Source organism: Coccinella septempunctata, chromosome 4 (assembly GCF_907165205.1).
Source record: "Coccinella septempunctata chromosome 4, icCocSept1.1, whole genome shotgun sequence".
NCBI lineage: Eukaryota > Metazoa > Arthropoda > Insecta > Coleoptera > Coccinellidae > Coccinella > Coccinella septempunctata.
Genome location: NC_058192.1, coordinates 16,803,868 through 16,826,201, shown reverse-complemented (window position 1 = coordinate 16,826,201; position 22,334 = coordinate 16,803,868). Strand labels below are relative to the sequence as shown.

Sequence of the window (22,334 nt, the reverse complement as noted above, 5' to 3'; positions counted from 1 at the left end):
CCGACACATCAACGAAGAGCTCAGAAACCGCCATTCGACCTATGCCACGGTTGGATTTCCTTGATGCGCCCCCATCGTTCAACGGTACATGATCACGTCTTTATGGCGCAATAAATTCAATTCGGATATCACGACGTCTGTGGGGGCGCGGGCTAACCGATCCCGGAATCAATCAAACCTTCTGAGAAGGGGGAGAATGGGCGAAGCTGCGTGAATTATTATAGTTTCTAATGCCAGCTAGGTCGTGTTCCGGGATTTGCTGCTGTCAGTTCGATCCTTGTCTCATGTTCTCCTTATTGCGCCGAATATCTATGCAGTTTCGTGAAAGGGCCCATCGCCACTTCCAATAATTGTACAGAGTGGGCAAAATTCGATGTCTACTGAGGGGATCTCAAGAACTCTAAGAGCTGGAAGAAAACGGATGACACATTTCCGAGCTCTTTTTCAAAGAATGGTGAAAACCGTAGCCTCCTACGATTCTTCGATTTTGAGTTATTAACAAAAAATTAGATTTTGACCATTTACAAAAGTTCTCATAACTTTTTTTGTCTTTGAAGTTACAGATCTGAAACTTGAATCTTTTACAGGCACTTTCTTACGTAGAATCCTCTGACGAACTCAAAATATTTTTTCATTTCAAATCATTAGGCGAACTTCTTTTAAATGTAAAATTTTATTGAATTTGTTATTTTTGAATTGAAAAAAAACTTTTTTATGTAGATTCTACATATAAAACTGCCTAAAAAGGTTCAAGTTTCAGATCTGTAACTTCAAAGACAAAAAAGTTATGAGAACTTTTCGAAATAGTCAAAATCTCATTTTTGCTCAAAAACGGAGAATCGTAGGAGGCTACTGTTTTCGCCATTCTTTGTTTCTCTGAAAAAGATCTCGGAAATGTGTTATCCGTATTCTTCTAGCTCTTATAGTTCTCGAGATCCCCCTCAGTAGGCAACGAATTTTGCCCACCCTGTACAGGGTGGTACAAACAAATCCATTGATGTTACCGTGTTAATGATAATAATGGAATAGGTATACCTATACAGTGAGAGTCTCTTGAAATGAATTCAGTAAATCGAATACAGTTTTTTTTGTTGCAGGTGAATTAGAATTTTGAATTGCTCTTTTCTTGATGTAAGAAAATGTTATTCAGCATTCCTCAAATTGTTTAAGTTTGACGTCGACATCACTTTGATAACGTTTGATTTCAACCTTTTTTTTATGCAAAGCCTTATATCCTTCGCCTATATAACACTGGCACAGTAATTTTTTTCCAATCTCGTCTTGTTGTGTAGGGTGTGACTCATTACAAAGTTTTTTTCATGTTGGGTGGACCGTTTGATCAACACTTAGGGACGTCTCTGCCATTTTCTGGATACAATGCGTTGCTATGCAAATATCGCCATATTATGAAATCAGCTTTTTTTTTTAATTCTATAGCTATAACTTTCTTCGCTGATGCTGAGAAGCACCAAAAGTCCCTCTTCTATTCCCAAATTCTTCGCCAAAAAACGGAATTTTTGGCTACCTTATATTCACAACCTGTACAACAAGAAGATATTGAAAAAAAGTCAAAATTAAAAGGTTAAATTAAAATAAATCAGGAGACTAGCGAGGATATTTATGGTAACTTGCGACATGAGAGATTAATCGGTATACTTCTTTCTGAATCAATGAAGAATTTCATTTTGAGTTCTCAATCATCAAATATCAATCTTGTAGGTTTAAGTTGAGCAATGAATTTATTGCAGCTTCAGAGAAACCTTTGCATGTTCCTGCAATCTACTGCTTTCCGTGTCTGTGCTAGGGCATGTATTTTATATTTCCTGAATATAATTACGAATTGAAGTGTTACGAGTCAGGAGAGGATTCGCTAGTTTGCTCAAGATTAAATTCAAAATCGCAAACCTAGTGCTAGCAACCAGATTTCATTCGAGTTGTTTCTTGTTTTCAGACCGACTATTCTCGCCACTTGGACGAGCTGCACAGAGAAACAGAGGCCATCCTGAACGGATGTCTCCGCAGCCTGCTACTCTCGAAGAAGATCAAGGAGGCCGTCGGGGCGCTGCAATTGTGGGAGTCCCTCCAACGGTTACAAGGTAAGTGGGGCGGAATTCTCAGACTCATCGTTCTATAAATCGTTTCCCTTCTTTTCATGTCCTTCGCCGGATTACGAATGAACGAATGAAAGCCGACCAGTCGTGCGATCTAATATAAGGTTCCGTACTGTACGCACACAGAGTTATCATTTTTTTAATCTCCTCTACGAGCACGATCTGTTCCGCGATATGGCTGTCTCCGAATAATACGGAAATTAAACGGGGGGGGAGTACGATTTTTTTCGGGTCACGTAATTCCCAGGGACGGAAAAGGGGGGTGTATATTATACCTAATATAATGGATGTATCCAAATCTGAAAATTGAAGATATTAAGGGGTGATTTTTCAGAAAGAATTTAGGAGTTTTAATATTATTGTTATTTCAATCTCAAACCCCTCGTTTAGCCCATCTGAGTCAGAGAAAAATACTATGAAAAAATTTGAAAGAATGGACTGGTTTAAATGAATGGTTGCGAAAAAATTCGAGGGGTAATTCCCTGCCAAAAAATAGTGTAGGTCGTTCCTATGAATTTTTTTGAACAGCCTTCCTTAGATACAGCCCACCAGAAAAGCAATTCAATTTTCTGACAGAAATGAAATTGGTTTCTAAGAAGAAAATTAAAAATTTCTTTTTAGTGTGCTTCTTCAGGGAGCTGCATCTAAGCAAGGCGTATTAAAAAAATAATAGGAAAGACCCAAACGATTTTTTGACAAGGAATAATCTCTTAAATTTGTTCACAAGTAGTCATTTACACCATCTAAAACTGACGGTTGTTGTAACCCAGGAATATCACGATTAGGGTGTGAAAAAGCAGCCTCAACTCTTTCGTTTTTTTTTAATCAAATCTGGAATGATACATACCTTTTTCACTTAAATTCACAGAGTAGTTATTGTGTTGAAAAATCAAATGAGCTATAATTTCATATGAAATCATAATGACCAATCGTTATATTTTTAATTTTTTTAATATATTTCCCAATTAACAATATTCTTATTCAGTTCTTCTCATTGGACTTGTTGCCACTGTGCAATTAGCCATTGGGCCAACTAAGGACATGGCCTAGGGCGGCCAAATTTTTCGACAAATTGAATATAATGATCATAAAATATTATTAGTATTTCTTTGTTGTAGATTAGAAGATTTCATTTACTTAATTGAAATTTAGATTGCAGTAGGTTTTGTTAAAGAGTATACATAATTCTTATGAAAAAAACACCTGATACTGTGTAAGACTTCAATTTTATGGATCGATTTTTGTTATAGGTGATTGTGTTTATTAATTTTTTTGAAGAAATTATTAAACGAGCTGATCAATTGAAAAGGGCTGCAAATTGTACCTAAATAACCTAGTTGAGCAGAAATCTTCTCATGTTGCTTGAAAGATGGTTGAGTAACACGAAGCGAACTTGTACGATACACACAATGAATTTGAGAGACTTTACCGCATTTACCAATAAATGCTAGAACGTACGATAGAAATTAAATTGCGCCTGAAAATAGGGAAGATTCCATTCGACCCGTAAATCGAAATAACTCCACGAACGTGTGAACGCAAAGGGATTCCGTTTACTGCTATTAAACTCAGCCGATATTGGAAATCTTGATAAGAACGTTCTTCTCGTCTTGGGATAAGCTAAAGTGCTATCCTGAGTACGCCACAGAAGAAGTGTTCACAATCCTTTGTATTTTCACCACCAGACCGACCTATGAGAAGGACATTTCATAAGATCTCATGGTTGAAACGAGTGAAACGACTTCCCTACCCATGAATCATATACTGAAAGCTATATATGCCAAATCATGCCTTTACTTAACCATTTACAATTTCGACTAGTGGTCTAGATATGTGGGTATAGAGAACCTTACCAACCGGAGATTTGTATTTAACTGATTGGCTTGCCCTGTTTGAAAATTTTGTGTTAAGATTGCGTCCGAAATAACAGATTTCATTCCAAAAGGGCCCATCAAATAACATTTCTTCACAAGGTTTGATAGCATGACACGAAGTTTGTTAGGAATCTATTAGTTTAAGCCCATACAGATACACTTATATGGCGTGCCCATTACTTTGTTCATTATTCAACTTCATAGTCCGAGAGCTGGCAGCAAAAACAACTACCTCATAAGTTACCAAAGGTTTGGTTTGGCACTTTGGTTCAACTTTATTACCCAAACTTGAAACCGCCCGTCTGCCGGGCGTGAGTGGTCGCCTTATGGGATAAAAAAAATTGAAAAGATGAGAAAAAATCGATAGCAACTTCCTAATAGTTACCAAGATGAATGTTGGGTCAAAATGGTCTAGGATCTTGACTGAATTGAAATCGTAAGCGTCTGCCAACAGGGGTGGTCGCTATTTCGAAACAGACGCTGTCAAATACAGGGTGGTTCAGATCATAACCAAGAAATTTTAACCACGTATTCTACATCAAAAATAAGCCCTAGTTTGTCATATAAACATATGTCGAGAAATGTTTCCTCTCCGAGATACGGGGTGTTAAAATTATAGAAAAAAAAAAGTTTTTTATTAATAACTTTTACACTGCTTGAAATATTTTTATGAAATTTGAGACATAGGTTTTGAGCGTCAAGGAGCACTTTTTGCATAATATCATTTCTTTTCTATTCTACCAGTGGCCTCCGTACTGCAGCGAGACTGAATATTTTCAGATAAAAAAATGATACGCCACTGGTTTTTCCGACAATAAAAATTACTTTTCAAATCCTTATTTAATTTGGAGCAAATTCGGTTTCTTGACTTTTTGCTGAGCGAGGCACCGTTTCCGGTTAAAAAAATAAAACACATTCTCATGCATGAAGAAATCGCAAAAATTTGATATAGCAATAAAATGGTTACTACGGTTTTGTAGCAATTTTCTAAGATTAGATAAATTCAACACACACCCAACTCCTATTTTTAGGGTAGATTAATTTGATTAAAAAACTTAAATGACAGTTTTGGTTTCCAATTACTCGTTTCAATACAAGCATAACCATAAAAGACTGTAATTCCTTTATTGTGGAAAGCAAAGTGTGCCATGGAGGATACTTCGTGAATTTGATAAGAATCCAACAACAAGCAGTCGAATAGCAGCTCGCACACTTCGATTTTCTATGTCAAAAATTCTTGCAACCCGTCCAAGGTTTACGAGAAGGTGATGAACAGCGAAGGTTATTTTTTTGCCAATGGATTCTTTGTTCAATTGAGCAGAATAGAGACTTTTTAAATACCATATAATGGACTGATGAATCGTGTTTCAGTCGTCGGGGCGTGGTAAACTTTCATAACCAGCATGTATGAGCCCACGAAAATCCACATCCCATTCGATCAAGAAATTTCCAAATAGAATTTAGTGTTAATGTTTGGCTTGGAGTTTATTATAATCACCTATTTGGACCCTATTTCTTACCAGAACGAGTTAGTGGTGAAAATTTTTTACAATTTCTAATGGCAGAGCTTGCAAATATGTGGGAAAATATTCCAGTAGAATCAAGGTTAGCGGCTTGGTTTCAACTTGACGGTTGTCCAGCCCACTTTCATAGAAATGTGAGGAACTGGTTGGATAATAATTTTCCAGAAAGATGGATCGGACGTAATGGGCCAGTCAGTTGGCCTCCACGGAGCCCCGATATTACCCCTTTGGACTACTTCGTATGGGGGTTTTTGAAAGAAATCGTATATATGACTTCTGTGAACTCAAAGGAAAAACTTATTGGCCGTATTTAAAATGCTTGCGACGAACTAAGAAATCGAAATTTAGCTGCTGCTGTCGGATCTATTAGACGTCGATGTGAATTATGTGTTCAGCAAAATGGGTCATACTTCGAACATCTTTAAGTTTGGCGATTTCTTCATGCATGAGAGTGTGTTTTATTTTTTTAACCGGAAACGGTGCCTCGTACAGCAAAAAGTCAAGAAACCGAATTTGCTCCAAATTGAATAAGGATTTAAAAAGTAATTTTTATTGCGGAAAAAACCAGTGGCGTATCATTTTTTTATCTGAAAATATTCAGTCTCGTTGCAGTACGGACGCCACTGGTAGAATAGAAAAGAAATGATATTATGCAAAAAGTGCTCCATGATGCTCAAAACCTATGTCTCAAATTTCATAAGAATATTTCAAGCAGTGTGAAAGTTATTAATAAAAAACATTTTTTTTTCTATAATTTTAACACCCCGTATCTCGGAGAGGAAACATTTCTCGACATATGTTTATATAACAAACTAGGGCTCATTTTTGATGTAGAATACGTGGTTAAAATTTCTTGGTTATGATCTGAACCACCCTGTATTTGACAGCGTCTGTTTCAAAATAGCGACCACCCCTGTTGGCAGACGCTTACGATTTCAATTCAGTTAAGATCCTAGACCATTTTGACCCAACATTCATCTTGGTAACTATTAGGAAGTTGCTATCGATTTTTTCTCATCTTTTCAATTTTTTTTATCTCATAAGGCGACCACTCTTGCCCGGCAGACGGGCGGTTTCAAGTTTTGGTAATAAAGTTGAACCAAAGTGCCAAACCAAACCTTTGGTAACTTATGAGGTAGTTGTTTTTGCTGCCAGCTCTCGGACTATCAGGGTATGGGAGTTTCAACAAGTCAATCTCCAGAACTTCCAGTCCGATTAGATATTAGTTTTCTTTATATAAAGCAGTAGCTACATGCTACTTTCGGAGGAAGATAAATCCGTATAGAACACACGTTGCAAGCCATGCGGGTGAAACCTGCATATCCCTAGACCTTCCTAAAATATAGCAGAGTTAAAACATTTATAACTTCAATATAAACTGGGGAATTCGACAAAGAATAACAACCTTCATGAATAACTATAGGAGCTCTGATTAAATTATTATGACTCTGCCGTATATGTGATTGATTTTCAGGCAACATATAAACGCCATTCACAATATTATAGCTCCGGGTCTTTATGAATGCATTTAAAATTGTAGTATCTATTATTCCTTTATCTTATTTTTTCTCCACCTATCTAGGACTTGTTCCAAATATAGGTACTTTAAATAGAGTTGGAGAGATTGGACAACCCAGTCTTAGCCCTTTGTCCCTTTTGAATGGTCTTGACAATCTAGTTCCAATTATTACGTGACTAACTTCTTTTTCATACATTTGCTTTATAGCTTCAATAGCAACGCATTCCAACTATAGAAGAATAACAATAACTTAAAATGTTTTTCCATTCATTAAGCGCAAAATGGAAATGAATGGTTTTTTCCATAAATGCGTTGAACAGATTGAAATGACCCTCACGAGGGAGGTCGATAGGGCTGCACGTTGGCGCCAAGCATCACGAACACAACCGGTAGAATTTCAATATAGAAACTCCACCACGAATGCTTAATAGCTTTTTTCTGTTCCAGAGCAAGAGATAAAAACAATAAAGGAAGAAATCCAATTATTCATCCGCAAGTTGGACAAACTCCGCTCTGTCTGGGATTACATCGACGAGTTGAAACTGGCTCCAGATGACTCCGTCGAAAGGTTGAAACAGAAGGAGGGCATTCTGAGGAGGAACGTGCAGGACGAGAGATCGCTGAATGCCGGGGGAAAGTTCGAATGGGTCGATTCCGTTCTGATAAAGGTAATGAAGTTGTTTTGGCCCTCATGAAGATTTATGGGGGTCATTTCGCGAATTGAAAAAATCCTCGGTTTCGTCAGAATCGAGTTGAGAATTTTACGTTCTTCCAGATTAGTTAGGCCAATTAGTTAGGAAGGAGCTGCTGTCTATATGTTTCCATTAAACTGAGGGAAAATACATCTTTCTTCATTAGTGATTGCCATACAAAATCCTTTCGTACACAATTTTGGGGGCAATGAAATATAATCGAAAAATGATATGATTCAAGTTGAGTAGGTCGGATTCAGTAAACCTTAGTAAAATCCTCAATTTTCATAGAAATACATTGCTCACAAATGGAAGTGGATAATTTGCATACACGTAAATGCTAGAACAGATCAATTTTTATTGGGAAGGGGACATATTTTGAGCAGAATTGTAAGCCGAAATCTTCTCAAGGGTAGGTGTAGGGGCTATCACCCCTAAATTCTTGATAGGGAATAGGGGGTGAGATTTACCTCAATTGAAAGATCACTTATTGTCCCTCTACATGAATACTATGGTTTGCAAAATTTTATTGATTCTTTGAAGTAGTTACAGGAGGTGACAATTTGAAAACTGCCAGGCCAATTATGTCTCGACAAGGATGTTTTCAAAGAAAAAGCCAGAACGGGTCAATTTTTAAAGGAGGGGACATATTTTGAGCAAAATTGTAAGCCGAAATCTGCTCAAACCTAGGTGTAGGGGCTATCACCCCTGAATTCTTCATAGGGAATAGAGGGTGAGCTAAACTTTAATTGGAAGACTTCTGTCTTCCAATTGAGGTATAGCTAACCCTCAATTCCCTATTAAGAATTTAGGGGTGACAATCCCTAGACCTTAGATTGAGGAGATTTTGGCTTACAATTCTGCCTGAAACATGTCCTCCTCCAAATAAAAATTGACCTGTTCCGGCATTTTCTCTGAAAACATCCTTGTCGAGACATAATTAGCCTGGCAAGTTTTGAAATTGTCAGCCCCTGTAACTACTTCAAGGACTCAATAAAAATTTGCAAACCATAGGATTCATGTAGAGAGTCAAGTGATCTTTCAATTGAGGTATATAGCTCACCCCCTATTCTCTATTGAGAATTTACGGGTGATAGCCCCTATACCTAGGGTTGAGGAGATTTCGGCTTACATTTCTGCTCAAAATAAGTTTTAAAATTGTCGCGAACTATGAATCTTTGATCAGATATGGAATAATTTTCTGGGGAGTAAGCTCAGCAGTAAAGTCAATTTTTATCAATCATAAGAGAATCCTGAGATCGTTGCTGGGCATGAATTTCAGAGATTCATGCAGAGGAAAGTTTAAACAGCAGGGTTTCCTAAGGGTTTATGCCCTCCATGAATGTCTAATGTATTTATATAAACATGAGTTCTTAAAAAATAACACAAATTCGACCTATAATACTAGAACAGCAAATATTAACTTTATGATTACCTTGTGATCTTAAAATAATCAGAAATCAGAAACAGTTCAAAGTTAGAACCAAGAAATTTTTAGTAGAGCTAGAGCCATATTGTTTGGAAGACTATTTAGGTGCAAATTGATTGTTTTTTTTTCTTGTAATAATTTAGGACACTATTTCATTTTGTGGTTTCCTATGTGGGAATATAATTTGAAATAAAGACGTTTATCTATCTATCTATCTATATAAAGGAGAATCAAAAACCGATTTTGTATATGTACTGATATATTTAGTAGGATAAATCTGCCTGAAATGGCAACAGTAAGCAGGATTAAAGAATAATACCGTTGACCCCCTTTCACTGCTCCAACGATCGTTCATACAAAGGAAATCTGGAATCATCCGTGAACAGGCGGAATCTCCATCTTTGCTTGTTCCAGTTCTCCTGTTCGAGAGCCCAACAATATTTCATACGCCGCTGCTTCCTACTCAATCGCGGGTATCCTTCCCCTCAAATTGAAGCTATGTCTATGTAAAATATTCCGTATTGTTTCTACACACTGTATGAATTCATCAAATTTTTCAGAGTTTCCCAAAACTTTCATCCGAAAATGATAATTCTCAATTGTTTGATTTCAGTGTCTTCAAAACGGCCACTGGTTACTTGTAGACAACGTGAACTTGTGCAGTTCGGCAGTTTTGGACCGTCTGAATGCCCTTTTGGAACCACGTGGTGTCCTTACCATCGGGGAGAGAGGAGTGGATAAAGATGGGTGTGTAATGGAGATCAAGCCACATAAGGATTTCAGGCTTTTCCTCACAATGGACCCTAAGAACGGCGAGATATCTAGGTGAGTGCTTTTATGGAAAATATCGAATTATTATACCTAAGGGTAGATACATCACGAAGAGAATGATTATTTTTTCGTGGACATCATATGACAGGCGAGGTCTTCTTTCATTTCTAAAATGTTCTAACCTGCATTTTGGTGATTTTCTAGGGCCATGAGAAACAGAGGAGTTGAAATATACCTCTTAAACGACAGGGAAGCATCAAGGAACGATCTGGATGTGAAGAGCATGATCCAGATCAACGGCTTGGAAACCAGAAAGCATATCAGAGTCCTACTCCATATGCACGAGTTCCTCAGCGACTTAATCTTGGGTGAAAAACCGACTATCAACGAACTCTTACAGGCGGCTTCGTTGATATCCCAACAGCTGAGATACGGAGTTGATGAAATTCAGGCTTTCCGCTCGACCCTTATCGAGGTTTACTACAAGACGAGATCACCCGTCGAATTCAACACCAAACAGGTTGATCAAGAATTGACTGAAGAACTCAAAACGCAACTAGAATTTTCAGTTGATGAGAACGTCAAGAACGATTGGTACAACGAGAATTTCACAGTCAACACCAACAACCGTGAAACGTCTTCGGAACTGAAAAAATTCAAACAGCAATCAGCATTGATCCACTCGCTCCTCAGGAAAAACGTCACGTTGAAATACGATATCTTCGAATACCTATTAGCCATATTTTACAGTATGTCAACACCAAACGATTTGAAAGCGCGTTATGATTATCTGAGATATGCATTGGGTAATGACGATGACAATGTTGCACGATTAACAAATCAGTTGTTCGAGGTACTGAAAAATTCAACGTTCGAAGTCAAGGACCTACCAGTCGATCACAGATGGCTTCCTGACACTGTATATCGTGAGCAGAACAGTTCGGACGTAAACTTGACGATGTTGAAACTTCTTCTAACTGTTTACAACCACAACAACGATAAATTGAAGACGAAGAAACCAAAAGTGGCTTTGATTGATTACATGCAAGCCAGAAGAAGGAATGAAATCGTGGACAAATTCAACGACGTCATAGTTACCGATTTTTTGTCTCTCTTGGAAGCTTTCGATTCAAACTTAATCGCTTCTCTGCAGAGGGAGGACCTCAGATTGACGGATGAAGAAGTTATACTCATTCTTTATCTCAGTAAGTGGAGATTTGCGTTCTTCAATTGCTCCCTAGTCGACGTAACTAACAAAAGAGAACACGCAAAAATCCTGACGAATATAAAAGTACACTACAATTGGTTCCTGAAGTACGCAGTGAAAGACATGCTGAAGGCGCTAAAACAAAACGAAAGTGAAGACTTGGGCACAATTCTGCATCGAATTAACCTGGTTATGGACAGACAATCCTCGGGGTTGTTCAAAATAGGAAAGAACTACCAGAAACACATAAGTAGACCCCCGCCGTACACCGAGCGTTCTCATCTGGAAGTCACACAAGAATTCGACTTCATAAGCGGTTTTTACAACATTTGCGATAGAAGAAATAAATCCAAGACTGTGTTAACACTTCTAGAAAACGATTCCAACACGAGAAATATCCTGATAGATCTGAAAGTAAATTTAACATTCAATTTCGAAAGCGTCGAAGAAAAGATGGACGTGTTGAAACTGGTCCATACGAAGAACGAAAGTGAAACTTTGAAAACATTGGACAAGTACAGAGTGGAATTTGTTCCTTTCGTTCACTACATCGAAGAATTTGTTGTACGACGGAATATAGTCTCAGAAAAAATTGATGAACAGTTGCTCAGTAACAGCATGGTGATTCCTACAGATTTGGTCGCGACATGCTTGAAATTCGCAAGAAGCCAAGACGAGCGATTAATTCACGAACTTGTGAAATGTTACTTCTTGTATTTGAACGATTCACCGAGTGGTCATGTTGAGGAGTATCTCGAAAATGACGAAAAAGAGAATGCGTATATCGCTCTCAGTGGGCATCATCCGAAACTATCTTTCTATCTCAGCAAATTGCTGATAAGAAGCGAAACAGATGAAATCAACACAACGAAATTGGGTAATTTCAGGGATTTGATGAACCAGCATAGGACACTCAATGTAACCCTGTGGAAGAACTTGAGGGCTCTACACAGCGTAGATTATGATTTCATGTAAGTTTCAATTAATTCAATTCATCCAGAATATTAGAATATTTTTATTTCGACATATTTTACAAAATCATACCCCGAAAGCTTTCCGTTTTTAACATCATTCTCTTATGAAAGCTTTTTCATTCATTCTGTTCGAAATGCATTTGCCACACGGTCGCACCAGAACTTTTTCCAGAAACAACATAAATTGTGTTAGGAGTTCACGGAAACTCGGAAAAGGAATTACGGTGAAAGGATATCGCCTTGGGCTAGACAAAATCATTTTCAAATTCAACCCTCAGCATCAGGCACTGGCACTGAACTCACTAACCTCATTTATCGTTTATTAACTTTACTCTAAGAACCAATTCTTCCGGAAAATAATTTTTGAGATATATTCATAAGGACCAGTTTATGCTGTATTTCTATATATTCGGAAATGGACGAAAATTTACAAAGAAAAAAATTTAAAAACCCAAGCGCCTTGCTCCACAGGAGCTTTCAAATTTTTCTCCGATTGGGTCCACCATGGTTCAAACTGTTGAGAAAAGTTTTCCATTCTCAATTTTTATTTCAGTAATATACTGGAATGAAAAGCGTAGCGTACTGTTTGAAATATCTTCATAAGTATAACTTGTAATTTTTGCAGCAATACTGAATCGACTTACGTAAAGAGGGATTTACACTCTTTCCTCAAACAACTGAGTGCGTCGTTCAAATTCGACAACAATTCTTCGACGCATCCCGAATTGGTAGAAAAATGCGTTGCAGAAATCAAAAATTTCCAAAACTCTGTAACTTCGGCCGAACATCGTGACGCCATAATCAAATTTGCAGAGACCCTGCAAAAGTGTTATAAAAACGTGGATAAATTATCGGAACCTTCGTACAACACCAACGAAAAAATCGAACTTATCGCTACCATTCACACACAACTTGGATTCATGAAACTGACGTTGACCTCCCAACTTCATCTCATCGATCCCCTCACCAAGAAGGCCATCAAGAAGGAGCATTTGGAACAGGCTATCCTGGATTTCGAAGGGTTGAAGACCTGTTTTGAGCTTCAGAATAAAGTGTTCAGTGCTTCTCTCGATACTGTGCACCTATTGCACAAACCTATCAAGGAGATGATCGAAAACATGACGTTGAAAACGCATGCCTTGGGAGAATACGTAGCTGTTAGATCAGAGAAAGTCCAATACGAGTCTGTATTCATGGTAAGATTAAGAAAACTAAATTTAGAATAAATCCATAAAATTTTGCATCGAATACAATGTTGCTCTAATCAGATATTATATTTCAGATTATTAAAAATTCCATGAATTCAATTCTTTCCAAAGGATCGTTCGAAAAAATTGAGGAACTCACTTTAAGGATAAATGAACTCATTACTGCAATAAATAAGGGAGGTAGCATTTCTTTGATCGAAATGGAGAAAATTCTGTCGCGCCATGAACCATCTTTGAAAAGCTACGAGAACACAATTTTAGAGTGGTCCAAATACAGAATTTCGTATCCTGACATCGTAGAACCTCTATTGAGTAACGTCGCACAATTCCTATATGGGTACAAAATGAAAGTATCGGTTTTACGGAAACTTTTGGAACAGTATAAGTTCATGCAGCAGAATATAAACATTGAAAAAACTATGACATCATTAGTGGAATATCCTGCTTTGAATAGAGATCAAACAGACTATATAGAATATATCAATTCATACTCAAACCAGGATATTCAAAACTTCATTGAAGACATTATGAAGAACGAACAACATATTGCATCTATAGAAAATTTAAGGTCAGTATTGACGCTCTCTTTTTGTATAATGATTTTAATTAAACGACTAAAGAGTATGCGGAAAAATAATTCATCATTTAATTTTCAGATTACTTAAGTGTGGTATCCAAGAAGCTTTCAACACTTGTGTTGTTTATGGTAGTTCCGAAATTCTCAATACAACTATATATGGTCAGTTCATCAAATTGATCGAAGTTTTTGTTACTAAGTATCAGGAGCAAGAACAGAGGAAAGAGGAAGAAAAGAAAGAAGCCGAGAGTATATACAAAATGAAGTAAGTTTAGTTATATACGAAAAAATTTGATCAGAATTCTCTTGACGATAGAACAAGATAATCCTTGATCTCTTTCAGCGTCATTAGATTTCTGCGTAATTTCGTTAATTTCGTAACATTTGTATGTTTCCTGATCATTTTGTTATGAAATGAACGGAAATATTTCATGTTATTCATTTTTCTATTGATGAAAACTCTCAAAGAAAAATTGTTGTATCAACAACTCGATTACACTCACCATGAATAACAATAATCAAGTAATCTTCATTAGTGAACTCAGGCATCTTGGCGGAGCAGTGAATTCAATTGAAACAGAAAGGAAATTCAAATGTAAATTTCTTATGGCTTCCATGACCAATATGGAATCATTTGATACCTTATAAGATAATCATATGTTTTTGATAAAAACTCAATGAAAATTCGGCATTTTTGTGAATATATTTATTATTATTCATTAACAAAAAACCTTTCCTCAGAACAAAATGTAAAGACTTAACAGAAGACGAGGAAGTTGAAGAGGAAATAAAGGAACTTTTTACGAACTTCCATTCAATTGACTTTGCCGATATGCAACCTCGTGTACAGCTCGCAGACGAAGCAGAATCTGAAATAACTGGGGAAGAACATAAATCTGCTGAGATATCTTATGAAGATCTAAAATTCGTTTCTGAACTACACACTTCACTAGTCCAGAATTTCACAAGATCGGAGTGGTTGAAACCAGAGAAAAACAAGAGTATTATTTGTAATTTCGTTCATCCTGTCGTGCAAAAATTCAAAGTTTTCCGACATCTTTTGGATAAAGTTGTAAGATCTTTGGATTATAATATGGATAAAGACTTATTTGGCAGCTTCAGTGTATTATTAGGTGTGATTCAAAAGTATGGAAAAGAAGAATTAGGTGAGTTTAGTTCTAGTTTCAAAATTTCAATTACTCGAAATATGAAGTGTCCCCATTGTTCATCGATGATTCCTTGAGAAACTAAATACTCTCAACGGGTTTTCAATAAACTCTAGACATCATTGAATATGAAGAACAATAGGGACATATTACCTATTTCTTCATGAATTCTGGAATAAAGTTGGTGAATTTTTCAAGTACTGATCCAGGGATATTTTAACTCGATTTCAGAAGATCAAGAGGGTTCACCAAGTAGAATCTGCAGAAATGAGTATTCAGATTTTTATAAAGATGCTGACGTGGATGAGGTTAAATCTTGTTATCACATTCTCGAAGATTTGAGACGTAGAATCGAAGAACTTCTGGATGAATGGCCTGAACAACCTACATTGAAAACTGTGAGTTTTTGGCTTAACGAAATTTAATTTCAGGAGAATTGTGATAAAATAAATACTTATTCCATATTTTCAGATCGTTGAAGTAATCAATAGAATTTATAATTTCGATATCAATAGTCCAGTGTCCAGATTTTTAACTGGGTTCGAAATACTCTTGACTAAATGTCATGAGTGGGAACAAGTTGCGCACTCTGGAGTTAGCTTAAGTCAGTTCGAACAAAATATCATTCAGCAAATTATCACCTGGAGGAAGAAAGAGTTGGCCATGTGGAGAAATCTCTTGAATTCGACATTTGATAAGTAAGATTAAATTTTTATTGAACAACATCTCGGTGATACGAATCAGTTGATAGTTATTGCAGTCAATAGGTATTCTTCATAATTTAATTTTCACAGGTTGAACGATTCCAAAGCGAAGTGGTGGTTATATCTTTTCAAAGTTACAGAACAATTCATAACAGAGAAACTCTTCACCGTGGAAGAGTTGATAACAACTTTACAAAAGTTTATAACAAATTCGAACATTGCAGAATTCCAGATGAGATTGGACCTGCTCTACACCTTCCACTGTTTTGCGGTGAATTTTAGAGATTCGAAGAATCAAAGCGAAGCTAAGGTTTATCAAAACGTACTTTGGAACCTTTATCAATACTATAATCAGTTCAGTGAATGCATTGCTTTGAAAATCAAGGAACTCAGGACTCCTGTTGAGAAAAAGTTGAAGGATTATGTTAAGATTGTTAAATGGAAGGATATCAGCTACTGGTCTGTAAAGGATACTGTGGATAAATCTCACAAAATACTTCACAAACATGTTAGAGAATTTAAGGTATGTAGATTTCTAATAAATTTCTCAACAGTAAGGCCCAGTTGCAGGAACGTCCATTAAGATTTAATGCCCCATTAAAAAACTGTCATTTTTGAAGGGAATAATTTTTATCAGATTTTTTAACAAGGGAACAAAGAAAGATTGAATAATGCTCATAGATTGTTCCATGAGCACATTTTAAATGAGATTTTTGACTGGTTTTCGTCTTGTGGTGTTTTTTTTCGTGTGAATCCGCTATAGGAAATCTTTGTGGTTTTTTAATTCGATGAGGTACATTTGCCACAAAGATGTATCTACTGAGTAGGTGTATCTACTCATAAAATAGATCCACTGGTTAGAACTATCTTCATAATTTTAGTCATAAAGACTTGCTCTCTTTAATAACATACATACACAGCACACATAAGTGATTACGAAAAAAAAAAAAAAGATATATTTTCACTATAATACTGATACTATGCATGTAGTTCCATAATGATAATAATAAATTCCAGACTATCATGAGCCAACCAGTTGTTAAATTTCTGATACATACCAACACCGCTGGCAATAAAGATGAAAACGTTGGCATTTGGGACAGACCACAAAGGAAATCACCCAAAAAGTATCATTACACTATGGATGCTGTGAGTTACATGGCCAAAAAATCTATTACGAAGGTAAGTTTTCTTATGTGGAAGAACAAACATAAAAAAGATCAACACATCATTAAAAAATTCTGCAAAAATTCAAAATTTTCATTTTGAAATTCCTTTTCAGCATACCGAAAAAGGCCCAGAGTTATCTATGGCACAAGAGAGCAGAATTATATCTAAAATGAATTCCTACTTCAACAAGTCGAGGACATTGTGTAAAGACATAGTTGAAGCTACCAAATATCCAGATTTGGTACGTGACATGGATGAATTTGTTGCTGAAGTTATTCAAACCAGCAACCATCTACAAAAATTGGAGGTATGTTTGCAATTGAAACTGCACAGAAATGCGGAAGCGTGCCCAAATATTACTAGCCATAATTTTATGTTTTAAAATTTTCAGGTTGATACTACCCAGCCGAAAAATAAACAGAAATCGCAAGCCAAGAATATATTACAGCAGAAGCACAGGGCCCTTGCTGATCTTTTCAAAACACTCAGTAAAATGGGGCTCTCTTTCAGAACAGGCCTTGTGGACAATTCAACAAAGAATAACATAGAAGAGTTCACCATCAAGCCTGTAGATCTCGCAGCAACTTTTGGTTACATTGGAAATAACAAAAATGACGAGAAGATCTTGACTATTTGGGATTCATGTGAACTTTACTTTTTGAGATCTTCAATCCGGTTCAACACTTTGGAGAGTGCCATATTGCAGCCTGCTAAAGATTTGGGTCTGAGCAACATTGAGAGATGTCATGGGTATACAGCACACCTTTTGGTGAGTTATTTTTAAACAGTAAGAAGCATTTTGACATTTAAATACTGAATATTATTTTTTTTTCATAATACAAAAGAAAGCAAACAGATTCGATTTAAGTTGACTAAAAGTCGAATTTATAAGAATCGGAAAATATTCATAAAATTTAAAACAATATGCCGAGGCTCTTTACTTGAATTAAAACCCCAAAAATCATCTCCGTTTCTTGCTGTTAATAAACAACTAAGTAATAATCCTGGTTACAAAAATTGACACTAGCTGGTACCTGACGAGCAAAAAATTCTAACAAGGGACTCAAAATTCCAGTGAATTTAGAAAACTCTAAAACGGCTCAATCGATTTTGACTAAAATTGGTGGGCTTCGTACGAATTTCACATCGATTCAAAATTGCGAACTGTAGAGCGCCCCCAACAACGGATTCCGTGATAATTTTTTTTTCCAAATTTTAAAGGAGCGCTTAAAAACGCCTTGAATTTCACAGTAGCTGGCGCATATCAACAAGATTACCATCTCAAATACACAAAATATGAAAGAATATGATATATATGATGTTTTAATGCTTCAATAGGCTTTATTTTTCAATGTTTTTTCTTTATTTCAGAGTCTCTCCCACAAACAGAAAAATGACATGATTGAAATGAGTAGAAGTATATACTATCTGAGACACTGTTTCAATAATTTGTCCCGCTTTTGTAACAGCTCTGAATTTATAGAGGCCGACTACTTAGAAAAATTGAGTAGCCTTATGAAGAAACTAACAATAGTCTCTAAACAATATAAAGTCATCTTGAATACCTTCCCAGTGGAAGATCCTTTGAATGTAACTCAGGTTCAAATCGTAGAGCTGAATAACAAAACCGAATTTGCGAAGTACAAATATGATTCTTGTTGGAACAATTTATATTCATCATTCAATTCCCTCACTGAGCTCGCAGATAAAATTCAAACACTAATAGCAAAATGCAGAAAAACAGTTCCATGTTTGGATTTTGTTTTGAAGGAACCTTCATTGTTCCCTGTAGAAGATGGACTACTTATTTCCTCTAATTTGGAGATGATCTTAGAAAAATCAAGGGGCATCTTGACTTCTATAAGTGATACTCATCTTCAGAACAGCCTTAAGTGGTTAGTTGAGGAGATAGAAGATGCGAAAAATAAATTTATATTGAAAAATTCTTCAAACACTACCGAAACAGAAATCTTGAAAGAATTTAAAGCAAACATAGAAAAGAGCTCATCAAAAATTCTGGTTGTAATACAAGAAATGTTTAAAAAATACTCAAGACAAAATATGGAGGAAACTATTGAAAAAGATGAACAGGCTGATTCAGAAAAGGATCAGTTGAAAACATTGATTGAAAATTTATTGAACGATAACAAACAATTGGATTCAAAGAAGGTACTAAAAACTGTGAAGAAAGTTACTGAGAGCCTATATTCCGGATGTTTACCACTCGGTGAAAAGGAAAAACTCATAACTAATCAATACCTATCTCTCTTAGAACAGATGATATTACTCTATCAATATTTTTTGACTCAGCAAGTCTCGTCTTACCGAGTTACCTGCAAACTGAATTCTGTTTTATTGAATATTTTCATTGAATTAGCTGGAAAGGTAAGATTACTCTTTTTTTTTGTAAAGGACAAGGCAAAATTATGTATTTTTTTAGGGATTCTGTATACCTCCTGAACTTTCTGATGAAATGGAAGAGCAAGGACCAGGCCAACCTTCGGATGGTATGGGTCTTGGAGATGGTAAAGGAGAAAAAGATGTCTCAGATAAAATAGAATCTGAAGATCAGCTAGATGAAGCTCAGGTTGAAGGTCAAGAGAAGGAGAAGGAGGAAGATCCAGATTGTAAAGAAGAAGATAATGGAATCGAGATGAACGAAGATTTTGACAGCAAATTGCAGGATATAGAAAAGGATAAAAATGAGGATGATGAAGATCAAGATGATAATGACTCAGATGCTGAAGAACAAATGGGAGAAACTGAAAAGGGAGCAAATAAATTAGATGACGAAGTTTGGGGATCTGATAAAGATGATGATGGAGAAGCGAGTGAAGAAGAAGGTATATATCAAGTATTATATATTTTTTTGCTCAAAAAAAATTCAATTCAATTTTTTACAGACAATCAAGAAGAAGAAACTGGTAATAAAGGGGAAGATGAAAATGACCAACAAATTGGTGCAAAAGATAAAGATTCAAAGGACAAACCTACAGATGAAGATAAAGAAGAACCTGGAGAAGATCAAGAAAAAAACCAAAAAGAAATAAATGAGTTTGAAGAGCCTGAAGTTGCTGAAGATCAAGTTGACCCTTATCATGGCAACTTACCTGAACCTCCTGAACCAGAACCAATGGATCTACCAGATGACTTACAACTTGATGAAGGTGAAGAAGATAAGGAAGAGCAGACAGAAGATAATCCATTCGATATTGATACCATGAAAGGTAAAGTGTAATATATATGGGCGGAACGCAAATTTTGCATATTTCGTAATATCAAAAATAAACCAAATGTTCATCCATTCAATCAAAATATTGAAATTCTATTTTGTTTTTCAGAACAAAATATTCCTGAAGACCATGAAGAAACTCCTGAAGAAAAAGAGGAAAAGCAAAAAGAGGATGTTGAATTTGAGAGTGACGATGAGGAGATTAAAAAAGGGGATAAGGAGGATGAACCACAAGAAAATGATGAAATACAAGAAGAAGAACAAAGTAATGAAACTGAAGATAAGAAAGAGGAAAAAGGAGAAGAAAATCAAATGGAAAATCCAGAAGAAGACAAAGAGAACACTGAAGATGAGAAAATTGATGATCAAAGTGCTGCAGACCAAACACAAAGTAATGAAGATCAAGTGGAGGCTATGGAAGTTGATGCAGCAGAAGCAGCTGATAAGGTAAAATCATTTTAATTGGCTCTTAACAAGTTATTCACTTCATTTATTTTCACAGACGCAAGGCACTGAATCTGAGAGTCATTCCAACCAACAAATAGATGAATTACAACAAGAAGATAAGCCTGATCAAGATGGTGTGGGTCAGTCCCAAATGGAAGAAAGCCAAACTGGTCATTCCACACAAACAGATAAACCTCAGCAGGCAGATACCACCAACAAAGAAAAGCAAGATTTGAAGCGTAAGGAGAGACCTGGGGAATCAGACATCCAGAGAAGTTTGGGCGATGTCAACGAACCAGTGCAGAAAAAACTGAAAACCATAGATGCGAAAAATAATGAGGAAGATGAAGCTTCAGGAGAACAGGAAGAGGATAAGGCAGAAGCAGAAATGTACAAACACATCAAGGATGCCAAAGAAGATGCTACTCAAGTTTTAGATGCAGCAACTAAAGAACAGGCTGAAGCTCAAAAAGAAAAGACCGTAAGTTCCAATTATCAGCATGTTAATGAAGTTTTTTGGTTCCTCATCTGAACTCCCATCACCCTCAAATCTATTTACCAAAAACATTAAATACCTTTTATTTTTCAAGGTTCCAAATAAAGAAGAAGAGGAAGCCGAAGAACCAACAGAATCTTCTCAGGACCTCCCTGAAGAAGAAGATGATGAAAATATGGACATAGCAGAAGGTGTTAAGCAAAAACCCGAAAAATTAGAAGACCAAAAGGACAAAAAGAAAAATAATAAATCCCATCCAGATGGAGACGTCCTAGAAGAACTAGAAAATATAGAAATTGAAGGTGAAATAATTGAAACCGCAACTGTAGCAAGAGCTCCAGAATCTTCTCATCACACTCATTTTGACGGTGAAGCAATTGATGTTGAAACCACCCTGTCTATTGAGGAGATGAATGCCTTGAGAACAGAGGTAGAACAACAAATGTCATCGTGGTATGAGGTAAGTTGATGAACCTTTTGTATTATTTTAAGTGGGCCAATTTTTTTTTCAATTCAGAATAAATAATTTCTCTGGGCAACAATGAAAAATTTGAATGCTTCGATCGATATTATTGAAGCATTTGAAATCGCCTTTAAAACCTTCAGTGGGTGGACAAGTTTAGGCCGTAATCATTACTGATATTGTGGCTCAGTTGGCCAAGACCGCTGCCACCAAACCAATACGTTATTCAATACGACGGTGCATTTACTTATCTTATTTTACCAAAATTGGGGTTCTACACTGACTACGAACAACCGTGTAGATCGCCGCTTTCCCTCTTCTACTAAACGCTCAATATGCGATGATTTGAGCCGCAATGTTTACAGATCCTGAAAGCACAGATGAGGTTGTTTAGCGTATCGTAACATAAAAATCGAAAACTGCATCACCAACTGGAATTGCAATATAACGGTTTTAGAATCAATTCAGACGCATATCATATAAATATAAAGAAATATTACGGTCTGAGTCGAACAAGCCAACTTGCCATTGTTCAGCAGCCCAACTGATACCTCCTGCAAGAAAAGCCCTAGGACGCGGAGTGTAGGTATTACCTTCTCCCAGCACTTTATATCACTATGTATAGACTATAGAGCAATTTTTAGTTGAATTTCCTTGAACAAAAAAAAAATATGATTTAGTCAATCTAATCGCTGGGATATGAAGAAAACAAACTTTGGCATCTTTTTCTATTGCTCTCCATGAGTATCAAACTCGCTCAAGTGATAAAAG

General features: G+C 36.3%; 1 protein-coding gene across 1 annotated transcript in view; it reads left to right on the top strand.

Annotated features, from left to right (window-relative positions):
- LOC123310850 (midasin) overlaps window positions 1-22,334 on the top strand; it is a 169,482-nt gene that overhangs the window by 146,044 nt on the left and 1,104 nt on the right. Inside the window, exons 13-32 of the mRNA XM_044894531.1 lie at window positions 1,952-2,096; window positions 7,475-7,695; window positions 9,762-9,973; window positions 10,124-12,097; window positions 12,726-13,296; window positions 13,383-13,876; window positions 13,965-14,150; window positions 14,627-15,051; window positions 15,283-15,449; window positions 15,523-15,749; window positions 15,846-16,278; window positions 16,773-16,937; window positions 17,038-17,232; window positions 17,317-17,694; window positions 18,297-19,310; window positions 19,366-19,768; window positions 19,829-20,152; window positions 20,267-20,604; window positions 20,660-21,085; window positions 21,195-21,560. Of these exons, the coding sequence (XP_044750466.1) occupies window positions 1,952-2,096; window positions 7,475-7,695; window positions 9,762-9,973; window positions 10,124-12,097; window positions 12,726-13,296; window positions 13,383-13,876; window positions 13,965-14,150; window positions 14,627-15,051; window positions 15,283-15,449; window positions 15,523-15,749; window positions 15,846-16,278; window positions 16,773-16,937; window positions 17,038-17,232; window positions 17,317-17,694; window positions 18,297-19,310; window positions 19,366-19,768; window positions 19,829-20,152; window positions 20,267-20,604; window positions 20,660-21,085; window positions 21,195-21,560 (8,664 nt within the window). The remainder of the gene's footprint in view (window positions 1-1,951; window positions 2,097-7,474; window positions 7,696-9,761; window positions 9,974-10,123; window positions 12,098-12,725; window positions 13,297-13,382; window positions 13,877-13,964; window positions 14,151-14,626; window positions 15,052-15,282; window positions 15,450-15,522; window positions 15,750-15,845; window positions 16,279-16,772; window positions 16,938-17,037; window positions 17,233-17,316; window positions 17,695-18,296; window positions 19,311-19,365; window positions 19,769-19,828; window positions 20,153-20,266; window positions 20,605-20,659; window positions 21,086-21,194; window positions 21,561-22,334) is intronic.